An 18,229-nucleotide genomic window follows, 5' to 3' on the forward strand; every position below is an offset into this window, starting at 1 on the left:
GCAGATAATGAGACCTGCCTTTACAAACTAAAGAATTTCAGAATTAACTTTTTTTAAGATATAATGTCAAATTGAATGTTTAGTGTTCAGCTCTTCAATGCTTTTTTGAAGGTTGTGTCTCTAATAAATTATTAAGTTAAAATAATTCAAACTCCTATGTCGTCACATTTATTTAAATGTGAATATTCCTTATTTCAGATTAGTTTACACCAGATATGACTGTATGACTGCTTTAAAATCAAATTAGTACTTACACTTATTTCCTGTAACTGCTTTAGAAGCCATCTTTAAGGGACGCAGGCATTGAGTAATGAAGAATACTCGAAAGCAACTGCCTAACATACACTTCAGCTACTCATGGTTTTGGTCCCGTAGCCAATGACTACTGACTTATAGCAGGGACAACCCTCATGAAATGAATGCACTGTCAAAGTGCAAGATAACTAGGTAAACATAGGGTTTCATGTTGGAGATTACTTTCCCAATTCCCTCCTACAAATTCCTATACTTAGAAATGAAGTGGTACCCTGGAAAATCACTGCATACTGATAAAAGTCATGCTGCGCTGTTGATATTTTAGAAAGATGAGTTACTTATTGCTTACATTCTGAACACTTTGTAGACCATGATTAAGATTTCCAAAGAACTGCCACCGGGTACAGTCCCCCTATGGGTTATCCTCCTGAGTATCTTCGCTGGACTCTTGATACTTGCACTGCTTATATTTGCTTTGTGGAAGGTAAGCTGCATGTTCTTGTCTTCATGAAACTAAACAAATATGTTTAAATTCTGTGCCGTATGCTTCTTAGAGACACTAATATTGTCTCAGAGACAATTTTATTTATTAGTATCTCACCCTCAGAGACACTAATATTGTCTAATAAGTGGAATGAAATCTTGTAGAAATGACAAAATAACTAATAACACTACATTTTTCTGATGTGTAACGTGCAATGCTAACCAATTGAAATCTGTATGGACAGTACATTATGAAAAGAAAACTAGAAAGAGATTTTTGTACCATTAAGGGTTTATTAAGGGAGTTTTTTATTAGCTTTGACTGTGGCCTTTGATAATCAGGTTTTCTCTTTGTGCAAGAGATGCTAGGCCTGTAGTGTAAGTATTGCCACAAGTGGGCACTCTTCTCCAAGCTAAATATTTAGTTCATGCTTGCGTTAGAAGGTTACAGTTTATAAATTTCAACATGCATGATCTCTTGAAAAATTTGACAAGTACAAAATTAAGTATTATTTATACAATTGAGTACCAAATATTATTAAGTGTTTCAACCTTTGAGACTATGCAAGCGTAACAATGATTCGGCAATCGCTCACTATATATTAAGTGTACTCCTTTTGTCTGCTGTCATGACATGTCTCTTTAGTTTTTCTGTTCCAGGAAAAACAATGTTGTACTTCAGTGATAAAATAGTAAACGACTTTTTACTTTACTGAAAGTATTAAAATAGAAGTAAGAACCAGCACATGAATGCTACCAATACAGGTTTTATGCTTTGAGCGGTTCTTAGTCACTTTTTTCTTTTCTGCAGGCTGGGTTTTTCAAGAGACCACTAAAGAAGAAAATGGAAAAATGAAGAAAAAAGATGGAGAAATTTTTGCTCAGGTCTGCCTCAAAAATGTTACTGTAAAATTATAAACTTAAATGCAGCGGTCACAATGTTTTCTAAACTCTAGTGCATTAAAAAAAAAACAAGAAGCAGAACAACAAGAAGCAAATCAAGCACACACGCAAAGGAATGATGCAAAGGAAGAATAAACAGCCTTACGGCATTTTGTGATACTCAAGGACATACTTTCAAGTGTTACTCATTTTTGGAGAGTAACAGAGTTCAAAGATTCTAACATTTTTTAATAAGGAAAATGTGTAATCATATTTTTATATACAAATGCATGTGGAATCACTTTTCATTCCAAATTATGCAACACGTCAGCTTGTATGTAGCAATCCCAGTCTTTTTTATCACCTTATGATTTTCAAAACGAAAAAGCATAATTTTAAAAATTTCCTCCCTATGTCAGTTCTGTGAAAGCAGACTGTCAGTTCACAAAGCGGAACACCCAAACTTTGGGAATGCACCAAATACTGTATGGTAACTGATGTAATGACAATTCAGAAGATAGAAGCACCTGCATATTGAAATACCTTGGACTTCTCTTTTCTGCTGGTTTTAGCACATCCAGATGAACGCAGGATACCCCAAGAAAGAGATTTTTATGGTCAAACAGACCATAAAGGATTGATCCATTAGATTACATAACTGTTTGAACTTGAAACAGATTTTTTGGCAGGCCTAAAAATGTATACACAAAACATTCAAGCCCACCTGATTGCACACTGTACTCAAATAAGCAGGGACACAATTGTATCTGCAAATTGAAATGTCCATATTTATGCAGAAAATATTTTGAGGTACCCTGAAAGTTTGACTCTTACTGTATATCTTGGAGTAGCCAGGAGGGTGCTTCATAAGCTGTCACTGTAAATTTATTGTGTAGCTATTTAATCCAATGAGTTTAAAGTGTACAAAATTATAATTAACAAAAGACACAGATAGGAAATTCAGCACTGACAAGCTTCTACTAGTATTATAAGTCACGTTATCATCTTTGTTACTTAAGAGTTTAAGAAGTGAAGAAGAACTCGCATACTGAATAAGCACTTAACAAATGATGTTTATTTTGTGACAAAGATTAAAAGTTTATACAAGAATACACTGAAATGTAGATAGCAAAAGATTTCCTTAAGAATTTTTTTTTCTTTCTATTTAGACTATCCAATTTCCTCCTTTCTTTCACGCACTTGTCTTCCTTCCACGACGACCTCTCCCCGGGGCTCTTGGGCTGTACCTTGTCCTTGAGAGCTTCCTATATTACTTGCAGCCACACAAAATTAACAGTGGAAAATGCAGGCATGCTGGCAAAGTGCGATGTTGCCTCAGCATGAGACAACTCAGTTTTGATTGCCAAAAGATCAGAAGATGTTGAGGAGACATACTAAGTTCTATAATACATACTTGTTTGCAGAAAAGCTTTGCCTTGCCAGGAAAAAGCCAGGAAAAATTGTTCTTCCTCTTGGTACAAATGTCACTGAAATTAAAAAAAAAATAAAAAATCACTGCAGTTTGCCAAGAGGTTTTAACTTAGCACTGATTTTATAGTAATAGCTTAAATAGCAGTAATATATTTTATAAAGACTTCTTTTTCTTTAAGAAGAGACCATAGATTGAGCTGAATGTGCTAGCAAGTACAACTCTGGAAGCGTGCCAGAAGGTGCTTTATTGTTTGAAAGATGCCGTCACTCTTAAGTCCCTTCAATTTAGGTCCTAAATTAGAGACAGTAGTCATTGGGAAAGGCTTGGACTTACGTGAACGCAGCGAGTAGGATTAAGTTTGGAAGCGTTGGCAATTTCTCCTCGAGCCTGTGGGAAAGGTGGTTATTTCGTAAGAGGAGCCTGCCGAAGGTGGCGGCGTGACTCAGAGGAGAAGGCAGAGCCCTGCGTGGGAACGCGGTGGGTGGCTGCGCTTTGCGGAGCCTGGCAGAGCCACCGAGCCGTCAGGCTGGCTTTCTGTCCTCCTCTGCACGCCTGGAAGCGCACCCTGTCTGAAGGGGTAGGAGGTGAGTTGCCCTGGTCCTGAGCACAGAGGGAGGACAGGCACGGAGGCAAAGAAATGAGATGGAGGAGTTGTGCGGTGAGAACTCCCTGCTTCATTCACCGTGAGAGTTAAATAGGCCTTGAAGGAAAGCAAAATCCATTTGTTGAAGGGTGAAGATAAGTTAATATTCACAGAGGTGTTTTCAGTCCCATGTGAGATGCAGGTCTTATTTTGAGAAATTGTATGATTTTGCCAATTTGTTTGAAAGACTTAAATGGCACTTGTTGCTGTGGCATCCAAATGCTTCAGAATTGTAAATGTTTTTTTTCCTCATAGTATCTCTGTAAAGGCGTAACAGTGCTGTTACCCTATTATGGTTTTGTAAAGGAACAGAATTATGAAGGAATTTTGACTCACCCATGCACACATAGAAAGTCTGTGGTAGCAGAGGAAATGCTTATATTTATTATTATTCAGCCAGTTTGTTAACCATGAGGTAATTTTTCCTGGCTTCATAAAATTACTCACAAATTGTGCAAGCCACACATCAATTTTATGCAGCATACTTTTATTTTGTTTAAGTGTTTCACATTTTAGTTATGATAAGCTGTTAACCAGAGCATTTTACCTTTCTGATGAAATTTCATGTCTTATTTTAAAGCATCAGCCTAACTGAAAAAATATAAGTCAATAGAACAGTCTATTTCCCTAGATACATAAGTATTTTATCAATGCAAAGTATGTTTGAGATCAGTGTTCCATTCTTTTTAGACTTGCTTTGCACTGTAAAAGCAGTAATAAGCTTCGTATAACCACACTGCTTTTGTCTTTGTCATGATGCTTTTTCTCTTTTCACGTTTGTTCTATTATCAGATTTTCAATTATAGTATCTATTTAAAATATAACTATATAAAGGGGATAGCACTATAGCACATTATTCTTACACAGGATAAATTAGTAAAATCATTATTTTTATCCATAAATCCCTTTCCACACACTATTGCAAGAGCAGTGTTTTGCTGCTTTTCACTATATACAACAGAAAAGCCTCCTGAAAGCAATATTGCAAACATCAGGAACACCTTACCAAAATTCAGCAGGCACAAAAAACATCAGAACAGCATGTAATTTGTTTTGTACCTATAAAAAGACACATTAGGGTTGTAAAATGATTCCAATAATGAACACACTAAACATTTTTTCATTCGAATAAAAGCCTGTAAAAAAACAGTAATAATAAATTGGGTGTATAACCAGAATTTAGGCAACGGACGGAGTCTAGCCCACCTCAGTTCCAAACTTCATCGCTGAAGCAGCTAACCTTAGAGGGGATGGACAAGATACATTTCTATTCTACAGAAATTTCTATGCTATAGAAGTTCTATAGCATAGAACTTCCCTGGAAAGGCGCAAGACCTTTAAACCATCACTCCTGCTTCATTTTGAGGCTGGTCCAGAGGCTGTTGATCCTGTGTGTAATTTCGTCAGACTCAGAAAACAGCAGCTACGTTAGAGCAATCTCCCTGGGCTGCCACTTACGCTCCTGTGCTTGTCTGGTGTCACCCTGGGTCTGTATTAGGAGGCTTTGCGCCACCCAATGATCCTGCCCCACTACCTAAGCCCTTTAGTACATATCCTGTGCTGAGTCATTTTGAGCATGACATTCCTCTTCTGCAGAGCTTGACTCCGGGGAACCCACCTTCAACTGGAGCCAAGAGTTTTCATCTCACTTGGCCCCGAGAGGCTGGAGTTAGGGTCACACTCATCTAATGAATTCCACATTGTTTAATTGTTTTAATTTCTTGTATTAACTATTGTGTAGGTGATGGTCCCATTAAAAAAATAAAAGCAGAGCAAGAGAATCAGAGTGTACCATTGTTAATTATACCACTTAGCAGGAATAAGAGGGAATTCGCATCCTTTGTAAGAAAAACACAACATTCTGCACAGCATTTTATTTTTTGTGTAAAATTATTCCATGTGTTTTATTGATTAAAAAAAATTTTAAAGAGTCTAACAAGCCTCCTTTGCAGTTTGTTTGCTTTACATTCATGCGAGAATAATACCAAGGCATCTCAGTACCTGAAAACTAATCCATCTAGCTGTCAATATAAAGCTGTTGTAGAAATAAGCATTCTTGCACAGTATAACATCAAGGAAACCTCAAATGTAGTCAAGCTGTCAGAAATACATTGCCATTAATTGTATGGATTCTGTACTTAATAGCTACATTTGAAAGCTTTCCAGAGGACCATATGACTTCCTGACACATACTTGTTTTCATAACATTACGTGCATAAAAGTTGAAGACACATTCAGTTATCTAACCATTCTTCCTATCCAGTGATTCTTCTGTACAAATTATTCCTGTGACCCAAACAGTCCGTTATTTTGCATAGTTGTAAATGATTCAGATCATCTTCCTTAAAGCCTAGTAAACACTTGTATCAAAACTTCCTAGAAGACAAAGATTACACCTTTTATATCACATCTAGCTTTAAGAAAACATTACAAACCATGTAATTACTTAACTGTTATCTCATCAGAGACTACTTTGATGGTGAATCACAATTCTCTAATAGCAACATCCTGTCCAGTCATAGGGGAGTGGGGAGTGCTCACCAAATATCCTACTCTGTATATATCTGATCATTAGAGTTGCTGGACATTTTCCATGGGAGTATTTCAATGAAAATCAGGAAAGGAAAAAAAAAAAAAAAAGTCACCTCTATTTTTCTTTGTTTGTTTTACATTGTTTTTCAATGGAATTAAAAAAGACTTAGCATCACTTTCTCACAGCAAGAAGTGTAATATTATGTATCACTTGCACAAAACTAGATTGTAATTCATTGCATTCAGCAGAAGCAGCCCTAAGGCTTCACAGTTCAAAGGCAATAGCAGTCCATGCAGTGGATGTGATTTGAGTCGTGTAAAAATGAAGTCTTAAAGATGAAGGCACTGATGAAGTTTTAGTAACAACTGGCCGATTCCACAGTTTAGAGAGCACAACCAGATTCTGTTTAAAGAAGTGTATGATACAGTGAACTGCCCTCAATGCAATTATGTCTTAATTACAAAGACTAAGGGCTGACACCTCAGAGATACTGGACTTTGCTCATTCAAACAAAAGGGTGAGTAAAAGACCCTCAGGCAGATTTTTCTGCTGACTCTAGTATGGTGGGGCATAATGCTCCTTTATTGCTTTGCCCCTCTCGTGCACTTATGCTTCTGCCCGTCTCCTTTTCTCAGTGTTGTAAGTCTTCTCAGAAAGGACAGACATTCCTCAAGGGCTCACTGAATGTTGCACCTCCTAGGGATTTTCAAAGAAATGGGAGAGGGAGAAGTATACAAAGTGGATTGCACATTTACATCTAGCGGGCCAGTTGTCTTGGCATACTTTGTCCATCGCCTTCGCATATTCTCTGTCCACTCTTAGCAGTGGCCATGGTGAAATCCTGCTTCCCAGTTATGGTTCAGCTTGATTTGGAACTGGAAGTTAATATTTATTGGAAAGCTTCAGCTTGATTTGGAACTGGAAGTTAATATTTATTGGAAAGCTTCAAGTATCTGATTCAGTATTACATGTGGTCCTTAAGGTTTATTCATATTAAGGGTGCCTTTATTCTTCCTCCTGGGGTAAAGGAATAAAATCTCTTTCTCTCTTGTGAAAGTTTCTTCATATTGTCTTCCATTAAGGAGCCTTTTCATCTTACCAGAGAGGATAAGATGAAAAACAGAGGAGCTTCTCAGTTTTCCCTGAAAAGCATTGGAAGTTTTGCAATTTTGCGACGGTAGATACAGTCTGGGAAAAATAATGCTTTTCCTTTGGGGGAATTGTAGACACAAATCTCGCTGCGTATTCTCATCTCATGGTCTAAATTAATAGCCATCAGTAGCTCACTTTCTTGTTTGCCAGATCATAAAATCTCACTGACAAGAGCCTATTACTCTGGCCTCAGTCATTTTGCACTATGCCACAACAGATGCTATTACATCTCAAAACTTCTAGGGTTCTGATGAAACTTCCCACTACCCTGTTAGCCAGAAAAATGGGGTTTGGTGGTATTGGTGTTGTAGGTTTTGAGAGTCTCAGGAACCTCAAAAACTACTGAGTTGCTTTTTGCTGTTTATTTGAGGGATCCGCCAAAATTAATTCACAGTCTCTGGCCTCCTTTATGTCATGAATTTCCAGTATTTGGAAAGACATCTGAAGCTCTCAGCAAACAGCCATTAGTAAGTATATTTAGAGAGCAATATATGTCTTATAAGATACTACTGCAACATAATTCATCCCTTAAATGCAAAGCACCTTCAGGTTTCATTCCAATTACTGAGGGTTGGCCTGTTTGCCCCCCTCTCCTCACGCCCCCAAGAGAATTTTTCTTATATGGTGAGTAAGATTTCTGCAATCTGATATAAAGCACTTTGGTGCATCCGGTCAACTAGATGACTCTTGGTTCTGTTACCACATTGTATCCCCCATCAACCTGTCTGATATTTCATCTTTAACTCAAGGTTTAGTAGCTAATGGTAGATAATGTAGCAAATGATCAGTTGCAAATAGCTCCAATTCCGCAGCAATGTATATAACAAAGGGTATTTTTTTCGATTCAGTATTATTTATTAGCTTAAAACATTTACAATGCAATCAATATATAAAAAAAAAAGAAAAAAAACCCAACAATACAACAGTGCATTAAGACTTAAATTCATCTCTCTTAATTAATTTAAAATCCAGTGTGATTCAGTAGGAATTGTTAAGGGAGCCAGATTTACTAAAAAATGCCTATGAAATGATTGAGCAACTTTTTGTGACAGGCAAATAAAAAGGAAGAATAGATAGGTCTTAATTGCAAAAAACAGAAAACAACTACTATGTTTTCAAAATAGAAATGGTCAAAAATGTAAATAAAGGCATGTTCTGAGGAGACAGAGGTTCTCATGTTCTCAGGACCCAGGAAACTACAGGGAAGTCAGCCTCACCTCCAACCCTGGAAAAGGAATGGAATAGCTCATCCTGAACGTCATCTTTAAGCAGGTAGAGGAAAAGGAGGTTATCAGGAGTGCTCAGCATGGATTCACCAAGGAGAAATCATGTTTGATCAGTCTGACAGCCTTCTGTGATGGTATGACTGGCTGGGTAGATGAGGGTAGAGCAGTGGACGTTGTCCACCTCAACTTTAGCAAGGCTTTTGACACTGTCTCCCATAACATCCTCACAGGTAAGCTTAGGAAATGTGGGTTAGATGAATGGACAGTGATATGGATTGAGAACTGGTTCAATGGCTGAGCTCAGAGGGTTGTGATCAGCGGTGCAGAGTCCAGCTGGAGACCTGTAGTGGTGTTCCCCCGGGGTCAGTACTGGGTCCAGTCTTGCTCACAATATTCATCAACATCCTGGATGAGGGGACAGAGTGCACCCTCAGCAAATTTGCTGATGATACAAAACTGGGAGGAGTGGCTGGCACACCAGAAGGCTGTGCTGCCATTCAGCGAGACCTGGACAGGCTAGAAGGTTGGGTGGAGAGGAATCCAATGAAGTTCAACAAGGACAAGTGTAGGGTGCTGCACCTGGGGAGGAATAACCCCGTACACCGGTACAGGTTAGGGACAGATCTGCTGGAAAGCAGCTCTGCAGAGAGGGACCTGAGAGTCCTGGTGGACAACAAGTTGACCATGAGCTAGCAATGTGCCCTTGTGGCCAAGAAGGCCAGTGGTCTCCTGGGGTACATTAAAAGGAGCATGGCCAGCAGGTCGAGGGAGGTCATCCTCCCCCTCTACACAGCCCTGGTGAGACCGTATCTGGAGTACTGTGTCCAGTTCTGGGCTCCCCAGTTCAAGAAAGACAAGGACCTACTGGAAAGAGTCCAGCAGAGAGCTGCAAAGATGATCAAGGGAATGGAGAACCTCTCTTATGCAGAAAGGCTGAGAGATCTGTGTCTGTTTAGCCTGGAGAAGGGAAGACTGAGAGAGGATCTCATCAACGCTTATAAATATCTAAAGGGCAGGTGTCAAGAAGAGGGGGACAGATGCTTTTTAGTGGTGCCCAGCAACAGGACAAGGGGCAAAAGGCACAAACTGGAACACAGAACGTTCCATCTCAACATGAGGAACAACTTCTTTACTTTGAGGGTGGCAGAGCACTGGAACAGGCAGCCCAGAGAGGTGGTGGAGTCTCCAACTCTGGAGATATTCAAAACCCGCCTGGACACGTTCCTGTGCCACCTGCTCTAGGTTACCCTGCTCTGGCAGGGGGGTTGGACTAGATGATCTCCAGTTGTTGCTTCCAACCACTATCATTCTGTGATTCTGTGTGATTCTGTGATTCTGTGTGATTCTCATCATGTACTTATAACTCCTGTCTGAGAAATATTTTCAAGATATCCACTATTTTATGAGTTCGAGTGGTTACTGGAGCTGTAACAAGGTTAATGCTTTGTTAAATAGGCTGCAGTTGCTGGGGTAGCACACCAGCTGCTCCAGAGAGCATGAAATTATATAGGCTGCATTAGCAGGCTCCATATAGGTTCCCACTTTTGGGGATCACAGGTGAATGGGAACATTTTTTCACTGGCTACCTTATTACCCATTAATATAATTTCCTTATGACAGGTACAAGCTTTGCTCTCCTTCAGCAAAAGTATGTAGATACTCTGTGCTAGGATGAAATAGGTAAATGTGTGCTGACATGTCTAGAGTAGGAAGCAGTGCTGTGCATTAGGAGAAGGACTGGGGAGTGATACAGCTATTGCTGAGCATGTGATGCCCGCTCTAGATGCCTTTTAGTGGTTTTACTTTGAACCTTGTCTTGAATATCACCTTTATATTTATTTTTCCGAGGACAGAATCAGAGAATCATACAATGAATCATAGAACGTGTTGGGTTGGAAGGGACCTTTAAAGGCCATCTAGTCCAACCCCCCTGCAGTAAGCAGGGACATCTTCAACTAGATCAGGTTGCTCAGGGCCTCATCAAGCCTGGCCTTGAATGTCTCCAGGGATGTCTCCAGGGATGCCTCCACCACCCCTCTGGGCAACCTGTTCCAGTGTCTCAATAGAATCACTTTAAAGGACATGAATATTATTCCTGCAGGACTGCTCTTCAGATCAGAACTCTGGCATACTTGTCTTTGTCTGTAGTGAAAAGGAGCATTAAACTACCTATGGTTGCTGTGTTTTCTCCCTAAAATCCTGACTTCTTCAATATTCAGTCCCATTTAGTCCCTCCGAGGTTCATATTACCTGGTTAAGAAAGCAAGTGCATGCTGATCCAGTTGGACTTTCAGACCTTCGGTCTTGGTCTATGTTGAGTCTTTGTCATCACTATTAGCCCTTTTTCATAGAATCATAGAATGTGTTGGGTTGGAAGGGACCTTTAAAGGCCATCTAGTCCAACCCCCCTGCAGTAAGCAGGGACATCTTTAACTAGATCAGGTTGCTCAGAGCCTCATCCAGCCTGGCCTTGAATGTTGCCAGGGATGGGGCCTCCACCACCTCTCTGGGCAACTTGTTCCAGTGTTTCACCACCCTCATTGCAAAGAACTTCATCCTAGTGTCCAATCTAAACCTGCCCTGCTCTAGTTTAAAACCATTGCCTCTCGTCCTATCGCTACATACCCTTGCAAACAGCCCCTCCCCAGCTTTCTTGTAGCCCCCTTCAGGTACTGGAAGGCTGCTGTAAGGTCTCCCACAGCTTTTGTGGAAAACAGGTTACTTGGTTTAAAATTTTTACTCTGGGATGGCTTGTATAACAAGGTAGGTTACTGTTGATCACCATGTAAGAAAATCAGCTTCCCAAAGTGGGTCTGGATGATTCTCAGTGGGTTTGAGATGCATGGCAAGGTAGAGGAGGCAACTCCATGGATTTTAAACCAATTTGCCTTTTGTCTGCTTTTGTAACTTATCTGTGACTCCCTTTGTGTCTACCTGTGGGTGTGTGTTAGTTTTCAGCCACACCAACCCCCGATTGCCTTCCTGCACCCTTGTACAAGTGTTAGTGCCACCACAGGAGGTGGAGCTGGGAACGCACAGCTGGGCAAAGAGGAAACTGATTCCAGACTTGCCTTCATTTAAAAGCACAGACAAAGAGAGAGACAGAAAGAATAAATCACCTATGGCAGGTGTGATCCATTAACTGCTGTACCTTGTGGCTTTTCAACTGTGAACACAAAGCCTAGGAATGGGAACTAACCGTGGGGCTCAGTTTGCCTCACACAGGGTGTGCGTGTGTGCGTGTGCCTGGGGAGGGGGCTCGACACGCCACTTCACACATTACCCTACACATTACACACCACTTCAGGTGTCTGACGCACCAGTCCTCCTGAACTATAGGACTTCTTTTTCCTTCAAGACAGTAGCATAGGTGTTTCTGAAATCTACATAGAGGGAGTCTTGCTGCCTGAATTAGCTGTCCACCCTTTGCATGCAGAGGATTTCAAAGGGAAGCGAGACTATAGGATATTTTCAGCCTTCACTAGTTTTCTGCCTTCTATGCAGATTCCCAGTAGGGGAAGGTGACTATCTTGGTACTAATATCATATTAAGAATTCCGAAATATATCTATTGAAGTCAAATCAGCCCTGATATTCTCAATAATCATAGAATGAGCTAAATACTAAAAATAACCAATCCTTATACTAAGTCTGTCTTCCTGACTATTCATTATAATTAAATCAATTGCATAGAAAACAATACATTGGCCCAATAGCGGAAATACATAAAAGAACCAACATTGGGTCAGACCACAGGTCTATGCAGTATCATGTCCTGTCTCATGTCAGCCAAAGCAGATACCAAGGGAAAAGCATAAGACCAGCTTTCCAAAAGCACTCTTCCAGCCTCCAGCCTTTTTTGCAGCTCAAGGTTTTCATGGGCTGGGAAGGTTTCAATGTGTTTAGCAATTCTTGGTGGATTTCTCTTCCCTGATCTGGACTGGGAACCCAGGTCGACTTTAAACATCAGCCACCCTACAGCCCTGCAATCTGCACCTGCATGCTCCCTGGGAGAAGAATCGTCTTCTGTGTGTCTTCTAACCTTGCTATGTGGTCATCAGACATCCCTCCCTCACGTATTGTAAAAGAGAGTTCAACTGACCCCATTAGCTTGATCCATGCGCCTTCTATTATATATTTACTATGTCCTTTTAAAGGCATGGTTTTTTTCCAGAGCAGAGTCCTAATTTACCTTGGTATTGAGGCCATAGGTATTGAGGCCATTCCCACCTTCCTTACTCTGACTCAACTTTTTCTAGTTCTACTATAGCATTTTGAGACGATTGAACAAAAATTGCACAAAGTGTTAAAAATGTGTGATTTGGACAGTAGCATAGCAAATTTCTGTTTCATTATCTACTAATTGCCTAAATAATTCCTAAAATCTCGTTTGTGTATTTTTGACCTTTTCCAGTTTAATTCTGAAACTGAAATTTTGCTAATGTCTAAACTACATCCTCACAGCTAATTTTAACATTTCCTTTTTAGATTTTTTTTTTTTAGTAGCTTATTCTTTTTTCCTTCAGTGCAGCCCTTACCACAACATTTTTGTCACAGACATCATGTGTCTGCCAAAAATAATAACTGGTACTTGGTAGCCCTTCCCACTAACATCTTCAGACAAATCATATCAAAGGAGCAACCTGGAACCATACACCTTGGCCTCCTGTGTGTAAATTATGTCACCTTCGCAAGAGCCCCTCCCAGAAATACATTAACAAAAAACTCAGTTTTGCATACCACAGAAACTCTGATTCTGTGGCCACCCCTCACAGATGACAAAAATGGAAATACCCAAATGTTTTGCTGAGAAGGTTGGCATTAATTTTACATTTTGTCACCACATTAAAAAGCTAGGATAACACACGTTAGTTGTAAAATTCCACAAAAAAGAATCTCTTTTAAAAATCAAATGTTTTCTCAGTATCTTCCCTCTGCAACTTTTAATTTTTCTTGAAAACACAAAAATTCTAGTGATCTTTCTGTAGTGGAACTGATCAAGTTACTTGTTTCCCACAGTCCTTCCTGTGAAGAAGAAAGTTTGTTTGGTCCTTGCCAACAAAATAGCTTCTTCTAATGTGCAAGTAATCCATATGTGCGTAGAACCAAGCCTGAAACCAAACCAGCTCTGGTAGATATGATGCTTTTGGCAAGTGCCCCTGTGATCACTGACACGCAGACACAACAGGGTGCTATAAAACACATCATTAAAGAGCAAAGACATGTAGAGCAAAGGGTGTGTATCATGCCGCATTTTAAATTGCAAATATAAAGAGCACTAAGCAAACAATTCTCTGAATTAGATTTTTTTTTTTAATCACTGTAGGTGAACTGTAATAAAGAATAATTTTTCTGAAAAACTAAAATATGTATAAAGCAGCTGTAGAGAGTCAAAAAGGTGAAATACTACAAAATATAGAAAATCTTGGTTTCTATAATATGCAATATACAGTTCAGGATTATCTGAGACTGTTGATATCAAATGCCTTAAAATCTATTTAAGACAGAAGTGTTAATCTAAGGCAATATTGTTGAAGAATACAATAATTCTCACAGTATCTATTCTCCTATGACCTATTCTTTGTAGATACAGACAAATGTTGGTCTGAGAAGCAACATCCTGGGAGACAGTCTTTGTGTGTGAGAAACTATTTTTCAACATTGTGTCTGGATGAGGAAGAAAGTTTCGTATCCTTAGGGTATATTTATAATTAGAATGATGTAACTGAATCAAAGACATTGTTTCTTAGGAAACTGAGACATCCTAGTCTGCAGAGGTTATTTTAGGGTGGGGCAGAGGGGGATTCTAGGTTTATTTCATCTATCAAGAAAACACTTTTCTCTATGCTGGGGACTTTTTTAATTTATTTTTTTTTTTTGCTATTGTCCTTTCATTAGTATCAATTAATTAGTGTTCCTCCTCCTTGCAGAAGTACAGATTTTCCTCCTTGACTCAGAGCTGCACACATATTTATACACTCGGTGCAGAAGCAGCTAGAGCTGCTCTCCTGACCACGATCTGCCCACTGGTCATTACTGGGTCGTGCTCGGTACTGAAGCTGACGTTTCTGCCTTAGGTAGCTGCACCTTGAAGTATCTGTTTGCAGGGCTTCTGTGACACCACGAAGAGGAAACCCAGGGACAGCTCTGAGAGAGACACATGAGTCATTTCTGGTAATGACTGACTGAGGGCTTCAGAGTTCGGAAGTGACGGTGTCTTGGGAAGTGCTCATAAACAGTGAGTCCATGCACAAGTTCATGCGCTAGGATGAGTAACATGTCTGTGTGTCCTACAAGGGTAAATAGATGAAAGAAATCCATGTGAGTTATACAGGGACGGGTCCCTGCTGTCCTTCCATCAATTAGATTAATGTCCTGGCAGAGCTTTATGTTCATAAAGAACCAATGTTCAAATAAATACCTGTTGAACAACCCCACCTGTTGCCAATCCTCTTAATTTTAATTCACAATTCAGAGTATTAAAAAGAAATAAGTAACTGAGAGAACACATGTACATTAAAGCACTCATGAAATAAAAGCTACAGTCTGTGTCACACCTAAGGACCATGACCTAGATGCTGAGAAGGGGGAAAGAAGGAAATATTTCTATTTCAATTTTACAGGCAAACTGTTTTTTTCATTACACAATATTAATGCCAAGAAGTTAAAAATTTATAGCAGAAACCATTGTTACAAAATAGAATACATCCCATATGAAAAGGTAGCCCCACAGATTTTGATATTTAGCAGGATGGGGAAAATGAATATGCAGTATTCAAACAGTGCTGACAAGGCTAGGTAGGCTGAAAGCTGCGCAGCACACAGGTACCCTCCACTTTGCACTTCTTCCTGATTTCTTAGCAAGTTGAAATCCTCACCTCCCTGTTTTTACTGGCTTCGATTCACATTGTCTCCCTGGATGTTGGCCTGGCATCTAAGACTACGTAGGCAGCATTTTGCATAGGCAATACATCCTCACCATCATTGCCAACTTTGGATCAGTTGTGTGCCAAGGCTCTCGGATCCTGTTGCACTCCTGCATAGCTGAGGAGATATTCTGCAGGAATTCCATTTAAAGGAGAAGATACGGATTTAATGTCATTAAACGTCCAATTTAATACTCCAGGAAGACAGCCACTCTACGCTGTTATATCAATCCACTTTTTACGGCGATTCTACATTTTTCTGACTCCAGAACTGGGAAGGAGGCACACGCACACCACCCCCCCACCACCACCCCCAAGCACTGCCTCGGGGTACCCCGAGCTGAGGCGGCTCCGCGGCCCCCCTTCCAGCGCAGCGCGGGAGTCTCCCCTGGGGACCGAAAATGGGGGAGAACCGCGGGGGACAACCCTGCTGCGGAGTCCGCAAGGCACCGCCGGGACCCCGCCGGCGAGCACCGCCGGGGGTGGGGGGGGAACGGGGCAGGAGGAGGGAGGGGGGTGCAGGGGGCGTGGAGGAGGAGGAGGAAGAGGAGGAGGAGGAGGAGGGGTATTTCGGGGCGGCGAGGAGCAGGTGGCGCTCAGTGCCGCCCTGGGAAGCGGCCAGCTCGGGAGCGGTGCCGTCCCGGCCTCCGCACCGCGCAGCGCAGCGCCATGGGCTCCGCGGACGCGGCGCTGCCGCCGCTGCTCCTCGCTCTGGGTAGGTCGGTCTGTCTGTCTGCCTGCCTGCCCGCCCGGTGCGGGCAGGTCCGCCGGTGCGGAGCGGGGGGGCGGCCCCCGGCGCCGGGGCACAGGCGGGCGGCGTGTGCCCGGCTGGTGGGAGCCTCCGTGGCTTCGGGGCCAGGAGGGTGGGTGGCCGTGGCCGTGTGCGTGCGGTGCGGTACATCCGTTTCTGAAGCAGGTTAAAGCCCTGAACTCCTGGACTGGCGTGGGGTTCACCTTGCCATAAAATGGAGTGTGTGCGCGCTGTGGGGAGGGGGGAGGGAATGGGTGCAGTTTGGCGTGTGAATTTATGGTTTATATGGTTGTTATGCGTTTTTAAAAGGCGAGATGATAATCTTCATTGTCAATGCTGTTCCTAATTTGCAAGAGTCCTCTAGGTCTGTTCCCACCCTGCTGGGCAGATGTCGCTCCTTGGAAAAGGACAGGGAAACTTGAACCATCTCCTCCTTCTCTTGGCGGACTAAATTACCATTACATATATTTTCCTGGGAACTCTAAGCCATCATATTCACTTGCCATGAGCGAATTCCCAAGCACTTTCAGAGTTTTAATATTACTGTACACTCTCACAAACCCTTAATTAGCAAGTCACTGAAGAAGCAGCATAAAAACAAGTTTTCACTGATGAGCTGTTCCAACTTGTTCTTTCAGTAACTATAGCAAACACTGCAGTGGAATGTGCGGCTGCAGGGTATGAAATCAAATACAAAAGTATTAACCTGAGATGAGATATACAGTCTACAAACAACCTGGTAATTTTTTAAAAAAGAAAAAGTCTTAAAAGTATCAATGGGCAAAACATTCACTCTGCACTTTTGCTTAATCCATCCTTTATTCTCCTGGCTACAGTCACAGTACACCGGGACCATTAACATGCCCTATAATTCATGGGGTTTTAGGACTTGCGAAGGTTTGTGGAGTGGTGCTGAAAGCAGATGATGAGAACTGGTTTCAAGAGGATTCCTCTGGCAATGAGACTGACAGAAGTGGGATAGGTCTGCTTTGTTCAGGCGCTATCCATGATTTCTCTTCATTTACACAGTTGAAAGCTGTCATAATTTTGATTTCAGATGTATCATGAGATTTGATGCTAGTGGATGTAATTGCTGAGTTAATACTTGCTTAGGCCTTTTTGATCTTATAGAAGTAGGTGGGGAAAGAAAGTTTCAGGATGGGAGCATTTTCTTTGAGTGATCTGGAGTCCTGCTGTGGTGGTGCTGTTGTAGCTCTCCCATAATCATTGTCAAACTGATTGAATTCTAATGAACTGTTTTACTGTCAAAGGCGGTACTCTTGAATCTAATAGGGCTAGCTTAGCTGAATTACTCAATACTTAAGGAAAATACTCCAAATTTATTTAAAACACGATTTTATGTCAGTGTATGAATTAATCATCTATATTAAATGAACCGCATAGGGGCATTGCTTTGTTGTGGCCCCAAATTCAACTAAAAGTAATGCAACGGTTAGTGAAAATGTGGCTTACTCATTGTTAGTGTGTACTTTTGTTTTTGGGAAGTCAGTAAGACATTGTAGAAGCTACAAGAGGAAAGGAATAGAAATGCAACAGAACTACCATTTTGATAATACGACTTTGCTACCAACCTTGGTAGTCATTGACCAGAGAGTATATAGCACACAGAAGTAGATTAAGATACGAGGAATAACCACAAGAGAAGGACTTAATAAAGTCCTAAGGGCAACCTATACAACAAAGCCTCGTGCTTTCTGTTGTAACTTAGTTGCTTATAGTGACTGTTACTGTATAGTAACTGTTGTAACTTAGTGTAATTGCTCTTAGTTGCTTATAGGTTGCCACATCTAGTTCTTCAAATTTATATTTTAAGCATACAGCTTTTTCCTTAGCCTGTTCTTAAAAATCAGGGCCAAAATAGTCCAGATCTTTCTGCGAGTGAGGCCAGTGGAAAATACAGTAGCTTTCCTGGGCTCAATTCTGGTA

General features: G+C 41.0%; 2 protein-coding genes across 5 annotated transcripts in view; both read left to right on the plus strand.

Annotated features, from left to right (window-relative positions):
• The window catches only part of ITGA1 (integrin subunit alpha 1), a 75,385-nt gene extending 72,270 nt beyond the window's left edge, over nt 1–3,115 (plus strand). For all 4 annotated transcript variants that reach the window (XM_074568898.1, XM_074568899.1, XM_074568896.1 and 1 more), the window contains 2 exons: nt 623–739; nt 1,550–3,115. In XM_074568898.1, coding sequence (XP_074424999.1) covers nt 623–739; nt 1,550–1,594 — 162 coding nt within the window. In that variant the 3' untranslated portion in view covers nt 1,595–3,115. The remainder of the gene's footprint in view (nt 1–622; nt 740–1,549) is intronic.
• A 13,020-nt stretch (nt 3,116–16,135) lies between these two features.
• ITGA2 (integrin subunit alpha 2) overlaps nt 16,136–18,229 on the plus strand; it is a 70,700-nt gene continuing 68,606 nt past the window's right edge. The window contains exon 1 of the mRNA XM_074569406.1: nt 16,136–16,246. Coding sequence (XP_074425507.1) covers nt 16,201–16,246 — 46 coding nt within the window. The 5' untranslated portion in view covers nt 16,136–16,200. The remainder of the gene's footprint in view (nt 16,247–18,229) is intronic.

The sequence above is a fragment of the Larus michahellis genome, chromosome Z (genome assembly GCF_964199755.1).
Source record: "Larus michahellis chromosome Z, bLarMic1.1, whole genome shotgun sequence".
Classification (NCBI taxonomy): domain Eukaryota; kingdom Metazoa; phylum Chordata; class Aves; order Charadriiformes; family Laridae; genus Larus; species Larus michahellis.